At 36.2% G+C, this 18,572-nt stretch overlaps 1 protein-coding gene across 1 annotated transcript in view; it reads left to right on the forward strand.

The window, feature by feature from the left end:
• Positions 1-1,699: 1,699 nt before the first annotated feature.
• Positions 1,700-18,572, forward strand: part of prkci (protein kinase C, iota) — a 30,850-nt gene continuing 13,977 nt past the window's right edge. The window contains exons 1-7 of the mRNA XM_073873643.1: positions 1,700-2,053; positions 7,007-7,128; positions 10,080-10,169; positions 10,843-10,893; positions 11,085-11,165; positions 11,251-11,393; positions 11,670-11,727. Of these exons, the coding sequence (XP_073729744.1) occupies positions 1,974-2,053; positions 7,007-7,128; positions 10,080-10,169; positions 10,843-10,893; positions 11,085-11,165; positions 11,251-11,393; positions 11,670-11,727 (625 nt within the window). The 5' untranslated portion in view covers positions 1,700-1,973. The remainder of the gene's footprint in view (positions 2,054-7,006; positions 7,129-10,079; positions 10,170-10,842; positions 10,894-11,084; positions 11,166-11,250; positions 11,394-11,669; positions 11,728-18,572) is intronic.

Genomic DNA, 18,572 nt, shown 5'->3' on the forward strand with positions numbered 1-18,572 from the left:
TGAACCGACGTATTTTAACGTGTCTAATCTAAGAAGTGTGATCAAGAATCTAACATTTACAGAAATCCTATATTTTTTAGCTATACTCTAAGAAAGGATGCGTTCATTTTTAACACATTGTTTTGAGTTATCCTATTTAAAACATGATGTGCAATTTCGTGTTGTTTTTGTGTTCAAATAAATAAAGGGGACAACACAAAGTGTTAAATGTGTTGTCGTTCAAGACACAATGTTGTTTTAACACATTCGTTTTAAAGGCTATAAATGCAGAATAACAACTTAACTTTTCAAAAGTAAGTTAAAATACTTTGCCATGCTTATATGCAGAATAACAGCTTAACTTTTCAAAAACAAGTTAAAGCACATGCCATGCTTTCATGTTGATGCTGGCAGAAATAGAATATTATAAAAAAAAAAAAGATTAAATGAATTTTAAAATGAAGAAACTAGTGCTGGATCGAAACTCCTGCACAGTTTACATTGAGAGTCAGAAAAGCACTGCAGATATTTATGTGAGTTGACTTCCTGTAAGTGTTTCTAATACCAAGTTTGCATTTGTGTCTATCGTGTTAGAAACATTAAAACATTTAAAACTGCACAGAAGTTTTTATTAAAAATCCAAATAGGTCTATTTAAACTAGAGGTCTAGTTAGCAAAACTGACATTTTTAGTGTTTTTAAGAAATTTGATGACAGAAATAGATATTTCAATCAGAGTACATTTAACAAACTTAAAATATGCATATTTAATAAACTCATTCAAAATATTTTTCATATTTTAATTAATCGCCTAATCAGATTTTAGTTCCGAAACAGAAAGGGGACATTTCACAAGACTTTTTTAAGGTGTAAAATAAATCTTTGGTGTACGTATGTGAAATTCTAACTCAAAATACCATATAGAAAATGTATTATAGGATGTTAAAATTGCCACTAGATGTGTCCAAAAAGTTTTTTGGGTGTGTCCTTTTGAATGCAAATGAGCTGATCTCTGCATGGCAGTGCTTTGGTTGGATAGTGCAGATTAAAGGGTGGTATTATCCCCTTCTGACATCACAAGGGGAGACAAAGTTCAATGACCTATTTTTTCACATGCTTGCAGTTTACCAAAACTAAGTTAGTGGGTTGTTCTTTTTTGTTCTCAACATTTTATAGGTTGATAGAAGCACTGGGAACCCAATTATATCAGTTAAACATGGAAAAAGTCAAATTTTTATTATAGGTCCCATTTAAAACTCAATGTTTTTACTGTAAAAACTTTAAGTACAATAGTCCCGTTAATTAACCCTGTGCTGATTACAGTGGTTTTGCCACTAGAAGGCATACTGCACCATAAAGTGTAACGGATTATCATAAAGCTTTTTAAACATTTGTAACCAGTTCATATAAATTTAAACAATGAAATTATTTGACTTTTTTTGACTAAGGGTGCAAAGCACTCCCAACGCAGCTCTTCTCCACATTCAGATTGGTGTTTAGATTGTTCTGTGGTATAATCGGAATGTTACCAGGCGCTCCCATCTCACCAAGCTCATTTTAAATATCACAACCAAAACGTCAACATCAATTTAATTAATATTGAATATTACAATTTTCACCGAAACATCAACTTAAAATAACTTTATGACACTAACAGTTGCTAGTAATGTGTAATGTAATTGAAAAAAATCTCATCGACCCCCCCACACATTCCACAGTTTGGAATCGTCCGTCTCGAGGCCTGCGCGAGAGTCGAGACAGCGAAAGAAGGGAGTGTTTCCCGTCAGACGCTCAACTTTCAGGGGTCCGACGAATTTTCACTGGAACTTTATTAACTCTGTTTTAGATCGACCGATTCAGTCACCTGCGTCAGGTTTATTTTTGTTTCAGGATTAAATTTAATTTACCAACTCGGGTTGTTGTTTCCGGTCAGACGGTAGCAGGCTAGCGTCGTTAGCCCATCTAGCTCGCTAGCCGGAGCGCGTATACTTCATAATGCCCACGCTGCGGGACAGCACCATGTCCCACCCCGGAGAAAACCCGCACCAGGTCCGGGTAAAAGCATACTACAGAGGGTGAGTATCTACTGGGGCCCATATGCGGTTTATTGTTTTTCTCTTATAAAGTTTTGGTACTCTTGGACGTTTATATTAAACTCAAGTGACATCATAGTTTCGGGATGTACACAAATAAATGATTAGCCAGTTAGCATACAGTGTTAGCTTATCCCAAAACAAAACTCCGCTAAAGTTGTCAAGTTAAACCAACTGTAATAAACTGACGTGATGTCTTTTTCTATAGTTGGTCTTCGTCCACGTCCCATAATGGTTTATATAGACAGTGATTTTATGTTTGTTTGTGTGTAAGTGTTGGTTTCATCCAAGCCTGTGATGAATCTGGATGCGGCTGCTTCTGTATTACATTTCCTCTGTCTGTTATATTTAGGCTGTTTTATGAGAGAAACATTCACAAATACCTTATTGATATAATGTATATTGTTAACACACGTAGAAATGTCTTTCTGTCATGTAAACTGTGTACTGTAGAGCATCATTTTAGTTATGTCGTGTAGTGGCAGGTTTAACTTAAAGTTAAGTTTGTAAATTGAATCATTTTGTTTAAAATATTAAATATTGGGAAGTAACGCACTGTAAATGTGGAAGTGTCTCATTCCTCTTACTTTTAAAATGCCCATAAGACAGTTCCTGTGAATGTATATTACATTTATAGATGTCACTTATATATAGCACATTTCTGTAAAACTGATTGGACTTTCGAGCTGGGTTTCCTTTCACTATGACGTTCGCACTTGTCATGCACTTGACAAACTTGTCCTGCCAGTTTCTTTTGCCAGACCTGTTGTAAACTAATTTCCTATTCATAATGCCCATGTGTGTGTGTGCAGCTGTCCTGATGATTCAGTCAGTTTCTGTTGTAGCTGACCTACACAGTTGTGTGTTTAAGGTGGAATTTCAAAATGAAAGCATATATGTAATAATTATAGTTATGGTCATCACAAAGAACAAAAAACATTGGTTGGGTACCATAGAGTGCCGCACAAATTACATATTTTTGTAGGCCAACCCGGAAATTAGCTGGACACTGGTTCCTTCGCCAAAAAGCTTGTTCATTTTTCCCATAGCCTTTTGGATTATCGCAAAAAATAAGCTTTGTGTTTAACAAAAGTTTATGATGCTTTCACGTTTTGTCGAACAAGATAATCTTCACAGATGAACACAACTTAAATGAATATTGAGATCTTAATGTGTTTATTTTTAATAAAAAGCTACATGCGATCTACACCACGTTCTCTTGACATCAACGTCATCACCACCAAGCTTCCGTTCCGACAGTTCTTTAAAATCACATTTGAAATCATGTTCCCTGTAAAAGAAATACACTGTGGATGAATCTTTGTTGGGAATTGTGCCCATGTTGCATTGTTTTTAAATTCCTCATGGATGTTGACGTTTAAAGTCCACGACCGTAGTCCCATGTAGCAACTTTTAACGACACTTTAAGGCTTTAAAAAGTCACGAGATGTGGTGTTACTGGTGTATGTCGTAGAATAAAACTTGAAAATATCTCGGGCTTATGTTAACCCAAGGTCTTATTTATGAAGTTTAACCAAAATTATTCTTTAAGATTTTAGATGTTAAATTAACTCTCTGTACTTTTAAAAAGTTAAAAATGCTTTGTGATGCAGTATAAGAACAATTTTGGGCTAAATGGTTCCATTAAGAACATTTACATCTGAAGAACCTATTGGCGTTTTTTTTGTGTGGTACGGCCCTGTACGGCTCACTTTTGGGGGACTTTCCACTATGTACAGTACCTAGTACCTCTGTCACTGGTTGTAGATGTGACCCTCACTGTGTAAAATCCAAGATAAAATCTCATAATGTATTTATGAGGGTTGAATTGGTTTTTTACATTGATTTTGTTATTTGACATAACCCTACTCAGTCAATGGGGCTGTTTACATTTGATATTAAAATGTGTTTTGGTTGATCGGATAACAAGTGGACGAGAGAGACACATTCTGTTTACACCTGGTATTTATATCCGTCTCTTTTGTCCACTTTTGACCGCTTCTGTCCTGATGACTTTGAGGGGGTGTTCTGTGGAGACTGTGGGGGCGAGTCTCTCTGCTGTCATTTAAACGCGAGCGGGAGTAATGATGAGTTATATGGACGCAAACTAATATTATGTCAGAGTCCTGTGCTTGTGTTGTAAGCAAACTTGCTGCACAGTGTGTTGTACATGTATATGTAAGACCTTTCTCTGATATTTCAGCGCAATTGTTGAAATAAGATCACGCAACTTTCACACGCTCGCAAAATGAAACTAATGAAAGACGCAGAGATCAGCCGCTTTAGCTTTATCAATGAAAGCCTAAAGATACACTGTGTGTTCACGCTAGAAGTCAGAAAAGACGTAAAACATTTTGCTCAGTATCACAGATTACATATAGGCGGAGAGAAGGCGGTCTCCTCCTGTGGCTGTTTGAACACATTCAACCACATGTGCTTTTACACTACTAAAGCAATCCGATCAAAAGATATTTCGACTACCTCTGAATGTGGTTGAAAGTGGTCGCGAGTGGACGAGCTCAAAACGTTTTAAACACCGTTTACACCTTTCTTTAGCGTCATCCACTTGTGATCTGATCGATGAAAACACATCTTAATATACAGCCTGTATATTAAAGATATCAAAGTATATATTCACAGAATGTTTTCTTTTCTCCAAAAAGTGAGTTTAGCTGGGTTTCTTTTCACAGGGGAAGTGTGTAATTTCTGTGCCAATAGCAACACAAAAATGAAATGACTAATGACTAATTCCCAAACATTATCCCCCTTGTCCGCCATCGTCCATAAGCCCACTCCTGTCCGAAACACATTTCAGAAGAAGTTTACGTGTTGCTGTCTAAAACAAGCTATAGACTTTTAAAGACCTTGAGGGAAATGAACTTATGAATGGCCAAAAGTTATCTGCACATAAAACCTATAAAAGGAAAATGTATTTTACATAGGAAAAGTACACACATCAGCTTTAAACTATATTCAATCCTCATAATCTATGTAATACATGTTGAGATATTGGAGGCTTTAAAGTGCTTTTTGCTTGAATAAACTTGAGAGAGCAACATATTACTCTCCAAATAAGCTCTCAACCGTTTATACGTTTTTTTGTAACTGTTGTACGACTCAATTTGTGTGATTTTCTTTCTCCCCTTTGATATTGGGTTTAGGGGTGGTCTATCATGATTTTTTTTCTTTCTAATAATCATTAGATTTTGTACAGTTCACATTGTACAAATTCATTCGAATTAGCAAACTCATAAAATACGTATTAGGGCTGGGCAAAAAAAATTAGATTTTTCGATTAATCGTTTTTTTTAAAACGTGGTCGATTCAGAATCGATTCTTAAAGAGCAGAATCGTTTTTTTCCCCCATATTTTTTTCTGCAAACATTGAACGTTAATCAAATTACTAGTCTTCTTCACTAGATGTCACCCTCTTTTTTGCCTTGCGCGATGTTACCAAGGAGCCCGCATTCTTCATTCAGTGCTTAAAATGGCAGTTTTAGGGGGTTCATCGACGTTGATGCTACCTTCACATAAAAAGTAAGAGGTATGGAAGCATTTTAGATTTTTGCAAGCAAGAAGGTTAGTGTTGTGGCTTTTAATTTCTTTTTATTAATTACCCACTTGTAAACTTCTGTTCACTGTTATTTTTTATTAATATATAATTTGTATTAAATCTATATTCATTGAGTTGAATCAAGAATCGAGTATAAAAACCAACCCGAGAATCGGAATCGAAAATTGAATCGAGAATCGAAATTTAATCGATTTGATAGCTTGTGAATCGAAATTGAATCGATCTGAAACATCTGAATCAATTCCCAGCCCTATTAAGTATGAATTCCTTTGAAATCTGGCTTATTACGCTAGTGTGAACCTCAATTCTCAACTAAAAATTATTTCTATGGAAATTTAATTATTTTTTATATTATATATTAAATATATTAAATATTATTTTTTCTTGTTCCTCCCAGTTAGACCTGCTATTTACTATGAAATCACAATCTTTGTGGTTCCTTTATATAATTTTTCCAAATGACCTTAGCTTTACACTTGACTTTGCCTTATTCACATCTTCGGGTTTTTTCGGCTCTCATCCTATTTTGCGGTGGGAAAGATTGTGTGCTCACTGTGCTGTTGTGAGGGGACTATAAACTGATCCATGTGTATGCCCTGTGGAGAGATGTAATTTCAACACAACTACAACTTTTAATGAAGCTGAGCTCTCGCAGGGTGCATCTGTTCATACTACGAGAGTGGCTTTAGATCCTTATCATCCTCATACAGCGCCAACAGGATCTGCATGAGAAATTGTCAAATTGTTGGATGTGCTTGAATGAATTGGTGCGCTTTGTAAGAGGCGACTAAAGATGTTTATCTGACATTCCTTTCTGTAAAACTAAAGTACAGCCCATTGAAACACAGCTATTGATATACATCACAAAAGGCATAAACCTGCCCTTTAACTTTGCCACAGTAGCCTTGTCGTAATGGTACTGGATCAGATAAATACCAGGTTTGTGTTTTACGTCATTATCAGATGGTATGTTTGTACTCATACCAGTCTCAGGGGAAGTAAAAGGCATGCGTGGGTCAGTGTGCTGGCTCACATACAAGAGAGGTCTCCCCCGCAGTGACAATAATTAACCAAAACAGTCTAAACACAATAGAAAACAGATCAAATAAAGCTGTTGGGAGCCTTGCACTCCTGACGTGAGAAAACAATGTAACACCATTGAATTCTTGCATTGGTCTTTTGTCTTTCATGTTTTGACTACATAATTTTTTTATAGAAACACAGAGCAGGTCTTTGGGCAGGTTTCTGCTGCAAAGCTTTATAAACCAAATAAAAACCTGGATGAATGTCACTTGTAAAGTCAAATGTTTTAGCCTGTTGGAATCCTTTTTCTCACACCGTTGCTCTTTGTTCTGTTTTAGGGACATCATGATCACACACTTTGAGCCCTCCATCTCCTATGAGGGGCTGTGCAGTGACGTGCGGGACATGTGCTCTATGGACAACGATCAGCTCTTTACCATGAAGTGGATCGATGAAGAAGGTTTGTCCTTTAATGCAAATGCTTCTTTTTAGGCTAAATTTACACTACATTGATGCAGTTAGACACAGAAGCATTTTCCTTTGCTTTGTAAAAAAAATATCTAAAATGCTGTATCATGCGTGCCAGTCCAGTAGGTGGTGATGTTACTTTGTAAAAAACGTTACACTCCTCACTCGTTGGCCACGTTTATGAACGTGTTTCCTAAAATACCTTTCAGTGCTGCCACTAACGACTAATCTAATTTTTCGATTAGTCGACTAATCTAAACGACTAATTAAAAAAAAGTTCATCTGTTCCCTTGTCAGACATAAAACAAGTAGACTATAAAATAGTTACTAAACACGACCCATTACACCTTGTGTTTAATCCAACCCGCTGTTCCTTTAACTGCTGCTAAAATCCTGATTTAGATACGCGACATCGTCTGACAAAATCACCATACATTTACATTGAAGCTTTACTACTGTTGCTCTTCTCATAATTGTTGTTGTGTTTTGAGCCATTTTTTGATTTTAAATGCGATTGATATAGCGCAGACAACTAACTGCTCCAAGTGAGCTATCAAACTCTGGTACGGTTCAACTGAACTAAATAAGGCAGGTGTGAAAGCATCCACTGATTCACGTTTTCGTAGTTTACACAGACAACAAGGCGTTGTTTTCAAAAACTTGCACCTTGAAACACGCATTTATCAAAAGTTGGCATTTTTACGACCTCAAAACTCCATTGTTTTGTAAACGAACAGCCAAACCGCTTAAAAACTTGATCATTTACGGTTAAAATTGTTGTTGTGTAAACTGCACCTTAAAGGCATACTACAGTGTAGGTTATACGCCGTAGGCTGTGCGTACCCTGACACGCACCTCAGCAAAAATTTAACAATGCATCCGCGGAAGATCATTAAGGGGAGGGTCTATAATTTTCTATATATGAGCATCACTATAGCAATGTTGATAAAGTACAATAAAGCTAGAATTAGGATTTATTTCTTTACTATTATACAGGATGCATCTGCATATAGTGTGCTTACATGTATGTATGTATGTATGTATGTATGTATATATAGACCAGTTCAAAAGATGTAAACAACACTGGTCCAGAAGCACTTCCTTTTTCCGTTTTTTAACACTAGATAAACGTTGGGATAAAATAAACCAACAGAACATATAAACCTGAATTAACTGAAGTTAAACAAACATCTTAAAGATAATAATATATGTAAAATAAAAAAATAACTGTCACAAACTGTAACAGGAAGTGTCTCTGGACCAGTGTTGTTTACATTATTTGAACTGGTCTATATGCGGTTTCTAAATCTGTTTCAAAAATATCAAAAGCAGGGCGTCTGTTTCTTGGTCTTTTAGCTTCTGGTCCTCTGGTCACCGTAGCAACAAGATGCTCCTAATCTTTCTGCTGAAAAATCTGCGTCATTTGTACAGCTGCTTTATATTTTACAAATGTACCCACTCCAGGCAAAATTCATTTGAATCTCAAAATTACCCCGGACTCAATTGGCTAAAATAAAATGAATGGGGTTTTTTGGAGGAGAAAAGTGAATTTGAATGCGTCGCGCAGCAGGGAGGAGGTTTTTACGCAGAAAAGATTGACTTTGTCTGATGATTAACTGCTGAATTACTCATGTAAGATGGGAAATGGATGTTGAACGATGTTCATTTTAATACTAAAATCTTCGCCATTCCATGCTGAGCCCAAAGTCACGCTGGTTTTTAGCATAGCTGATCTGAGAGTGGTTAATTCATTCTGTCTGTCTGCGCAACACTTGTGCCTACGTCTGTGGTGTCTGATGAAGCCACCTGGTCACTCTTAAGATGACAACAGGACTGACGTCAACTGCTCTCAACACCACAGACTCTTTATATTATAAGCTAGTTTATGAAGAAAGTTGAAATGAAAAATATGTGTGCTTTATGTTTGCCAGTATCAGAATTATTATTACATGTAATAAACGGGTGATTCACACGAAATCCAGACTTAGAAGGTGTCCAGCATCAAATTTTTTAAAATAGCCCTTGAAGCCAATTTTTTTGCACATATGAGATTAAAGTCTGAACTTACTATAACCATTATTTTTAGATAATTTAAAACATATTTCCTATAGAATATTTACATTTTTTAGATTATCATTATCAAAAATTATCATTACCGCAACATGATATTACATTAAATATATGCATTTACAAACTCATGTTTCGGTAATGAGAACTAAAAACTTGTCTAGGTACTATGACAAAAAAATTCAACTTATCTGGAGAGAAAAAATAAGAAATGCTTACCTGGTAGCCATCTTGAGTATCACAGTCAATTATGTCCCTTCCAACAATTTTTTTTTTGAAAATGTTAGTTCATTGAGGGCTTAAACCACGATTGAAAATTGTTGCGGAGGATGAGAAAATTGGTTTTGGACACATTTATATTCCTTATTATTGTCTCTACATTTACCAATGATCACCAAATACCACATGTTTCTTTACTGTAAATGTTTATAGTATAACATGCACTGAAGCTTCTTATTTTTTAGATTTTTTAAATTATAAATATTTCCTTGTCAAAGAACCCAAATCCAGTCATGGACACATTGCGGTAATGAAAATTTTCCCCTTAAATGTGGAAAAAACTAAAAATTGGTTTGAATGATGTCATTTGAAATCATGTGCAAAATAGTACATGAAGAGATGTTTGTAATTGTATGCTTCTTATGTTGATACTCTTACTTTGCATTTACTTTTTTATCAAAATGTTTCATGACACCTCATAAGTCGTATTTCGTGAGAATCACCCAAACGCTCTTATATTTTTTGTCTGTTTCTTAGTACTGCTTATGTTCTCCTTAACCCACCCTGATTCTCTTTGTATTATCAGATATGGTTGCTCATGCTGAAATCTTCGTCAGAGAGTATTTTGGTAAATTTTCACTCTGTTTGTCATTGCAGGAGATCCATGCACAGTTTCTTCTCAGCTGGAGCTGGAGGAGGCTTTGCGCCTCTATGAACTCAACAAAGACTCTGAGCTCATTATTCACGGTATGCTGGGATTTGACTCTTGTTGTGGGTGGGATGCAGGGCAATATGGTATATTTTTGTTTGCCTGTGTTCTTTCAATTCTTTAATGCATTTTACAAATTGTACCCCTTTCCATTGCCAGATGCAAAAAGTAATAATCATTTATTATTAATAATAATTAATAATTTAATTTTCACAAAACTTCTCAAACAGCGCTTCAGTGGTGCATTGAAATCTCTTTCATTCACGCTGGCCTCGGGCTATCCTTGCTTAGTGTGGAGCCCTGTAGTTTTCTCCTGCAAATGACCTCACATCTGTGTGCCCTTGCTCGTATACATTTATTTATAACACCCTACTGCATTGCACAGCAGCTTGCAGTATATCATTAGTGGACAGGAGAAATTGTAGTCAGGCACAGTGATTGACAGAGATACATAGTTAACCCTGCTGGGTCAGTCAATTTGTCATGCAGGGAAGAAGACGTCTGGTCACCGGGGCTGGCAGAAAAAAGTCAGCTGACTGTCCGTCAATAACCACTTTTCACCCCGGCTGACCCTGCAGGCCTGGATAGACTCTGTTTTTTGACCCTGTCATCCTTATCCACTGTCAAATGAGTAGAGGTCACAGAGAGGTCATTCTGGTGTTTGTGTAGTACAGTGGAGACTGATTTCTCAACACTCTCCCTTTTCCGCAGTGTTTCCCTGTGTTCCTGAGAAGCCTGGAATGCCATGTCCTGGAGAAGACAGTATGTACATTTTGTGTTATATTACCAATAAACTATTTGCCATGTGTTTTAAATACTGGATGTGTGGAGTAGGTTTAATTTTGTTTTTATTTGGTCATTGCTATGATTGGCCGCATTTACACTGCATGTTTAAAGTGACTCGATTTCCATTTTTTCCCATTATGCCTCACAAATGCTTGTGTTTTGCACAGAATCAATTTACCGACGTGGAGCTCGACGCTGGAGGAAACTCTACTATGCCAATGGGCACGGGTTTCAGGCCAAACGCTTTAACAGGGTACATTTTACTTTTGAGTCCTACTAGAATTTGCCTGGGTTATTTGTGTTTGATTTTGGATTAATGTTTCTGTTCTCTGTACAGGCGCGCTCATTGTGCCATCTGCACGGATCGTATCTGGGGCCTGGGCAGACAGGGATATAAATGTATAAATTGTAAACTGCTGGTCCATAAGAAGTGTCATAAACTGGTCACAGTGGAGTGTGGTCGACAGGTTATGCAGGTAAGACGTTAGTTCACGCACACAGTATATTTTAACTGGTAAAAGTTAATTTTGTTAAATGAAGAGTAGTGCTCTCTTATTGTTAGCATTACTCAGTTAGCATACAAATTTAATAAACCAGCATGCAAGAGTTAATATGTGTAATGTGAAATTGGGGATTTAATTTATACCTTAATATTATGTAGATGTTTCTGATTAAGCACATGTCAGTTTTTTATATTTATGCATTCGTTGACCCCAGTATATACTCATTTATCTATACATACACTGTCCTAGGGCCCAGTAATCGGTGGAATGTATCACGGGTCCACTCCTTCAGAGCATGTTGACCAAGGTACAGTATGTTCTCATTTATGTTTCAGAACCTGATGCGTTTCTACCTTGGTTCGGCTCATTTAGGCATATCAGTCCCTCCAGAAAAACGCAACTATGCGATCGCATTATTCAATGCATAATCAGCCAAAGTCCACACATTTATGGGGGGTGGCCGCATTTTTTAAATACGCCGCACTTTTGCCGCATAAATCATTTGCAGATTTCTGCTCGCAAAATTTCATAAAAAGTCATATATGTGACCAGTCACGGAAAGTAGGGACACAAGTCGGATCTGGGCCATTTTGAGTTATTCACAGATTCTGAAAGTGCAGTTTCTAAGCTTTCCAACGATGTGTAACACATGGAAATCTGATAACATATGGAGAAGTTGTGGCCATTTGAATATAGGAACTCAGAAATACTCAAACCGAGAAAATCGAGACGAAAGAGACTCTTCTTTCCAACTGGGGGAGACAATAGGGCTCATTTACATCTCATTAAGCTAAGCCATACCCTCTGTAAAGCCGTTTTGAGATACTGATGTTCTAGCATCATGTAGTATTTTATGACAGAAGTCCAAATGACAACATGCAAAAATAAACATTGACTTTTTACCTTTGTGTTGATCACAACTCGAATCCAGTCTGTTTCAGATGATCCAATGACCATTTTGTCCACAAATGCGTATAATCCGTGAAATAAAGATGTATAGTCTATATTGTTGACATCAGATTTCGCATGAATGTCTAGTAATACAACATAATATACAATCTGAGGACTATTTACATCGTAACATGTAAGGGTATATGATTACACTCCGTTAACCCTCAAGAGTTCCTTTAAAAAACTTCCTTAAGTGTTCCTAAGGCCACAAAATGACACCTTCCCAAAACTGCTCTAAAAATATCATACGTCAATATTTTCTTTCATTTTAAACGATGCTATCTTTTAGAACTACTTCTGCCTGAAACATACATATCAAATATTAATATAATTTGTGAAAATTTTAACCCTTTATATGCCTGTTTGTTTACATTAGCCCATGTTTTTTTTAACAGAAAAAACAAAAAAACTAAATATTTTCCAAAAAACACATTTGAACCACCATGTGATTATTATTATTATTATACCCTGAGATGGGTCAAAGATTGGTAGCAACATTGATTTTCATGCATTGTTATTTTTTGAACAGGGTCAGATTTTATAAAAAACTTCCTTAAGTGTTCCTAAGGCCACAAAATGACACCTTCCCAGAAACGGCTCTAAAAATATCATACGTCAATATTTTTTTTCATTTTAAACGATGCAGTCTTTTAGAACTACTTCTGCCTGAAACATACATATCAAATATTAATATAATTTGTGGAAATTTTAACCCATTATATGCCTGTTTGTTTACATTAGCCCATGTTTTTTTAACATAAAAAAACAAAAAAACTAAATATTTTCCAAAAAACACATTTGAACCACCATGTAATTATTGTTATTATTATACCCTGAGATGGGTCAAAGATTGGTAGCAACATTGATTTTCATGCATTGTTATTTTTTGAACAGGGTCAGATTTTATAAAAAACTTCCTTAAGTGTTCCTAAGGCCACAAAATGACACCTTCCCAAAAACTGCTCTAAAAATATCATACATCAATATTTTATTTCATTTTAAACAATGCAGTCTTTTAGAACTACTTCTGCCTGAAACATACATATCAAATATTAATATAATTTGTGGAAATTTTAACCCTTTATATGCCTGTTTGTTTACATTAGCCCCTGTTTTTTTTAACAGAAAAAACAAAAAAACTAAATATTTTCCAAAAAACACATTTGAACCACCATGTGATTATTGTTATTATTATACCCTGAGATGGGTCAAAGATTGGTAGCAACATTGATTTTCATGCATTGTTATTTTTTGAACAGGGTCAGATTTTATAAAAAACTTCCTTTAGTGTTCCTAAGGCCACAAAATGACACCTTCCCAAAAACTGCTCTAAAAATATCATACGTGAATATTTTTTTTCATTTTAAACGATGCAGTCTTTTAGAACTACTTCTGCCTGAAACATACATATCAAATATTAATATAATTTGTGGAAATTTTAACCCTTTATATGCCTGTTTGTTTACATTAGTCCATGTTTTTTTAACAGAAAAAACAAAAAACTAAAAATTTTCCCACAAAAAAACATTTGAACTACCATTTGATTATAATTATTATTATACCCTGGGATGGGTCAAAGATTGGTAGCAACATTGATTTTCATGCATTGTTATTTATTGAACAGGGTCAGATTTTATACAAAACTCACACTTGTAATCCTAAGGCCAGAATGACACCAAAATGACACCTTCCCAAAACCGGCTCTAAAAATACCATACATCAATATTTTTATTCCACTTTAAACTATTAAATCTTTTAACACTACTTCTTCCTGAAACATACAGGTCAAATATTAATTAAATTTGTGGAAATTTTAACCCTTTAAATGCCAATATGTTAACGTTAATCGAACCACAGTGTTCAGCTGATGTTGTAAAACCTTTTGTGGGACATCGTAGCCCAGATAGTGACCTGTCCTGATTTCTCACTCCAGAGACTGAGAGCTAATCATTTTTTTATCTGTAAACACTGGTCAGAATGAGCAGCCCCACATAAGCCTGCAGTTTCTCTGTCTCAAGATCTCTCCAGTCTGTGACTGTCTCCCATGTAGGTTTGTCATGGCCCCAATATGCTGCAGGATTTCATGCATCAGCATCAATAAAAAGCTTGAAGTCAGGGCACTGATTCGGGCAGTGGCATAGTTTGTGAGCCCTGGGATCAAATCTCTGGCTGCTGGAAAGTAGCGGAGCGTCTCCATGTTTGTGGGAGACCAGAAGATTTTTCAATTTTTGACGTCCATCCTGCCGCCCCTTCATCCATCTTCTCTCCGCTCTCACCTTCTGACAAGTCTTCTGAAGATCTCTCTAATGAATTAGACTCCAGCTGGTCTACTTCTACCTCTGAGGCCTCCGTGTCGACCTCAGAATCCTCGGAGGAAGATGAGGAGCCATCCTCGCTCTTGAAGTGCATGATTATTTCAGGAGCCTTATGTGTGCTGTAATGCCTTGCCATTTTCACTACTTCTGCTATACTGTTCATACTTCTAGCAGTGTACTTGCATAAACAACATGAGCGAGAAACAAAATGAAGATTGATTTTGTTTCGGTTCTGGCCTCTCATCGTTTTTATTACTGAAATAGTTTATAACGCAGAATGTGCCTTTCAAAGAGAGAAGAATTTGGATATGTTGAATATGCCCCCCATGCCCCACTCATCACCAACCCCACCCCGACATCACCCCACCCCCTTACCACTCAGACACACTTTTTTTACACACACACCAATTTTCAACATTAAAGGTTTATCTTTTCAGCAGCTATGCGGTCCGCAGAAAACAGCAAAAATTGTGACATTTTGATGAATGCATGAAATGGTAAAAAGTAGCGCCACCTGGTGGACAAGTATAAAAATTAAAACTTCAAGGCCAGTAGTTTAAAATGATATATTGACATAAAGGTATGTATTAGTTTATGTTAAGATAAATGGGGGGTCAAAAATGGTTGTTATAATGGTTTTCAATGGGGCAGTTTTTGTCCGAAGGAACACATTAGTCGGTTTTTGCGTAGCTTAGCCATTTTAAGCTAATTTAAAAAACTGAAAACAATATTCTAAAATGTATCAAAAATGATTAACCTTTGGCAAGTTTGGGCAATATTCAATCATCACAGTCAAGATGGTTTAAAAATCAAAATCAAAATGGCACAAAATGTCCCTAGGAACTCTTAAGGGTTAAACACGTGAACCCGCCTTCAAAGTTAAGTTTTTATTTTATAGGTAGTATAACAGATCATCCAAACAGCGCCGTCGAAAACGTGACGTCCTTTAAAGATGTTACCAATCGCTCGCTCGTTCCTCCATCAGCCAATGACTTCATGGAAAATATTGATAGACAAAACATGTAGCCAATTATATAATGAATTCAACAATCTTTATGTAAATTCTGTGTGTTTGGACTCGTGCTGCGCTGCAGGAACTGACAAAGAGATGACGACAAAGTACCGCGAGAGCGACTCGAAATTAAACTACTCCGAAAGATTTCTTGAGGAGCTCTCGCGGTACTTTGACGTCATCCGACTGCGGCGCCGCATAAAGTCAGTGACGCGGCTGACGTACGATGCAGCTGACTGTTATTTGTTCCGCCCCAGCTTCTTTTATTTTTCTTTCGTTTTGTGCGCCCGAGCTTTACAGTCTGGGGAGACGCACGCTATACGCTTGAAAAAACAACAACTTAGCAAACATATCTGAGGAACAGGGCAGCCGCGTCACTACAGTCACGTGACTTCGCGCTCGAGCTGGAAGAGAAGACAATGCTGAATAAAGTCGTAATTCTGCTATTTTTGGACCAAACTGTATTTTCGATGCTGCAACACGTTCAAACTGACCCACTGATGTCACATGGACTACTTTGATGATCTTTTTATTACCTTTCTGGACATGGAAACCATACATAGATTTTCAATGAAGGGGACAGAAAGCTCTCGGAGTAAATCTAACGTTAAAACATCTTAAACTGTGTTCCGAAGATGAACGGAGGTCTTCCGAGTTTAGAACGACATAAGGGTGAGTCATTAATTACATTATTTTCATTTCTGGGCGAACTATCCTTATTTAGTAGTCACGCTGTTCCCTTTGGGGGCGGAGGCGAAAACACAAGCTTATACAGTATGTAAATATACACAGACAATGACGCCCCCCGCTGCACGCTAGAATCTCTGGAAAAACAAGCCTATTTTAACCGCAAAATGTACGCTTTTAAATATACAAAAACTGCTATCTCAAACATGGAGAGGCTTCTTCGTGATCTCAACTAACAGATTCTCCAATAAAACGAAAATCACAAATTTTGAAAAAAAAACTTTGTTTCTCATTTTCTCGGAACTTGTGCTGCCGACTTGTGTCCCTGGTTTCCGTGACGGGTCACATATGTCTTAGCAGAAAGTTGAAAAATGTGGCATTTACTTCACACATGCGCAGCCATGTTCCCTGTTGTCATGGGAATATTAGGAAGTGACGTAATTACGCGACGTGAACATCAATGAAAAGCTGCAAACCATTTTTGCAAGTTCACACAGTTTTTGCAAGTTCCCGCAATAATAAAATAGCATTTTTTAAGAAAACGTGTCGCAAGATCAAGGATTTTTGCTTGCAAATATCAGAAAAAAACTGTGTTTTTCTGGGAGGACTGGCATATGTTAACACAGCAGTCGTGCTTGGATCCACACCCAAATAATTGGCCCGATTTCGAATGAACTTTGAACCGGTTCGCTTGATGAGAAAGCAATCTGACCCTGTGGACCAACAAACCAGTCTAAATATAATGGGTAATGGCATACAAACAGCAGTGTGTTCAGTTGGACAAACATATTACAGATTCACTGTCCAAAAACACACAAAACATTTGCGAGATGTTTAGGGAGCGTCTCAAAAAGATGGGTTTTTATCGCTCAGTGCAACAGTGCTACGAACAAAATGATGAAAGAATACAATAATAAAACTTAAAGTCTTTGGCCACCATGCCACCATTAGATTTGTTGTTTTTGCAATGGTATAGTGATCATATAAAATTATTTCTCAGAAATGTGTATGTAGTATTAAAAACAGTATACAAGTATGAGCTGAAGTGTCAAGTATTTAGGGTAAACTTCCCTTCCACTTGAGCAAATAAAACTGAAGAATGCAATTAGTTCTAAACAGTTTTGTTTTTAATCTTATGTTCATATTTCTTGTTTTCTGTTTTATCTTAATAAAAAGAGTGAAACATAAATGTGGATAGACATTAAAACTTTTCTAAAACAACAAAGCTTTTGGTGGTGGCCTAAGACTTTTGCACAGTACTGTATATGACTGCTACAAAGAAATCCATAATAAACCTGCAGTTGTTGTCTGACAAATGACAACTATGAGCAAAATCTCAGAACGTCTGCGAGTACATTCTAACACTTTAATCTCACCTAACTTCTATTAACAATTTTTGGTCAATTTTAATACTTTGAGCCATGTGAACCGAACCAAGAAGAAAATGCAACCTTGTAACAATTTTAATATCTCTGTTTCGAAATAAAGCAAATGGTCTACAGGTCTAAAAAAAAATCTGTTTATTAAGCTGTTCCTTAGATTATTTGACTTGATTTCAGGCCAATATTTATCAGTTTTCAGGGAAGATTTTCATTCTGAGGTTATTCATTACATTTTTTATTTAGATTCACAAAATAGATGTAAAACCAGACATAAACAATTAACTTAGGAATGCTCAGATCAAGATTTTTGCACAAATTTCTTGTCATCATGATTAGCAGATACCAAGTACCTATTCTTCAAGCTGTGACGTAAGCTCTTTGGTAATTGTCACTGTTAACCTTTTTCTAATTAAGTAACACCACAGATGTTGCCGTTGTTATATTATTAGCAGTAATAGGGTATATTATTGATTTAATGGAGAATCAAATAAATAAGCACAACGTATATTCATTCTACAAAGAGCAATTAAAGCATATGTCTGTTAAACGTAATGGAAAAAAACACTGCACAGTCTTCACTGTATGAATTAAATATACACTGAATCTTATAGTCACACATGAGTGTCTGGTTGTAAATAGGGCTTTCACGATGATGAACTTCGGTTGACTGTTAATTGCCTAATAAATTGAGCCGATTATGCCGATTAATTGCCTGTTTTAGGGCTTTGACGATTATTTGTCTATTTTATTGCTTTGACATTTAATTGTCATACATTTTTTTTCTTTGTTCATGATATAATAATAT

This window comes from Misgurnus anguillicaudatus, chromosome 2, assembly GCF_027580225.2.
Source record: "Misgurnus anguillicaudatus chromosome 2, ASM2758022v2, whole genome shotgun sequence".
NCBI classification, from domain to species: Eukaryota; Metazoa; Chordata; class Actinopteri; order Cypriniformes; family Cobitidae; genus Misgurnus; species Misgurnus anguillicaudatus.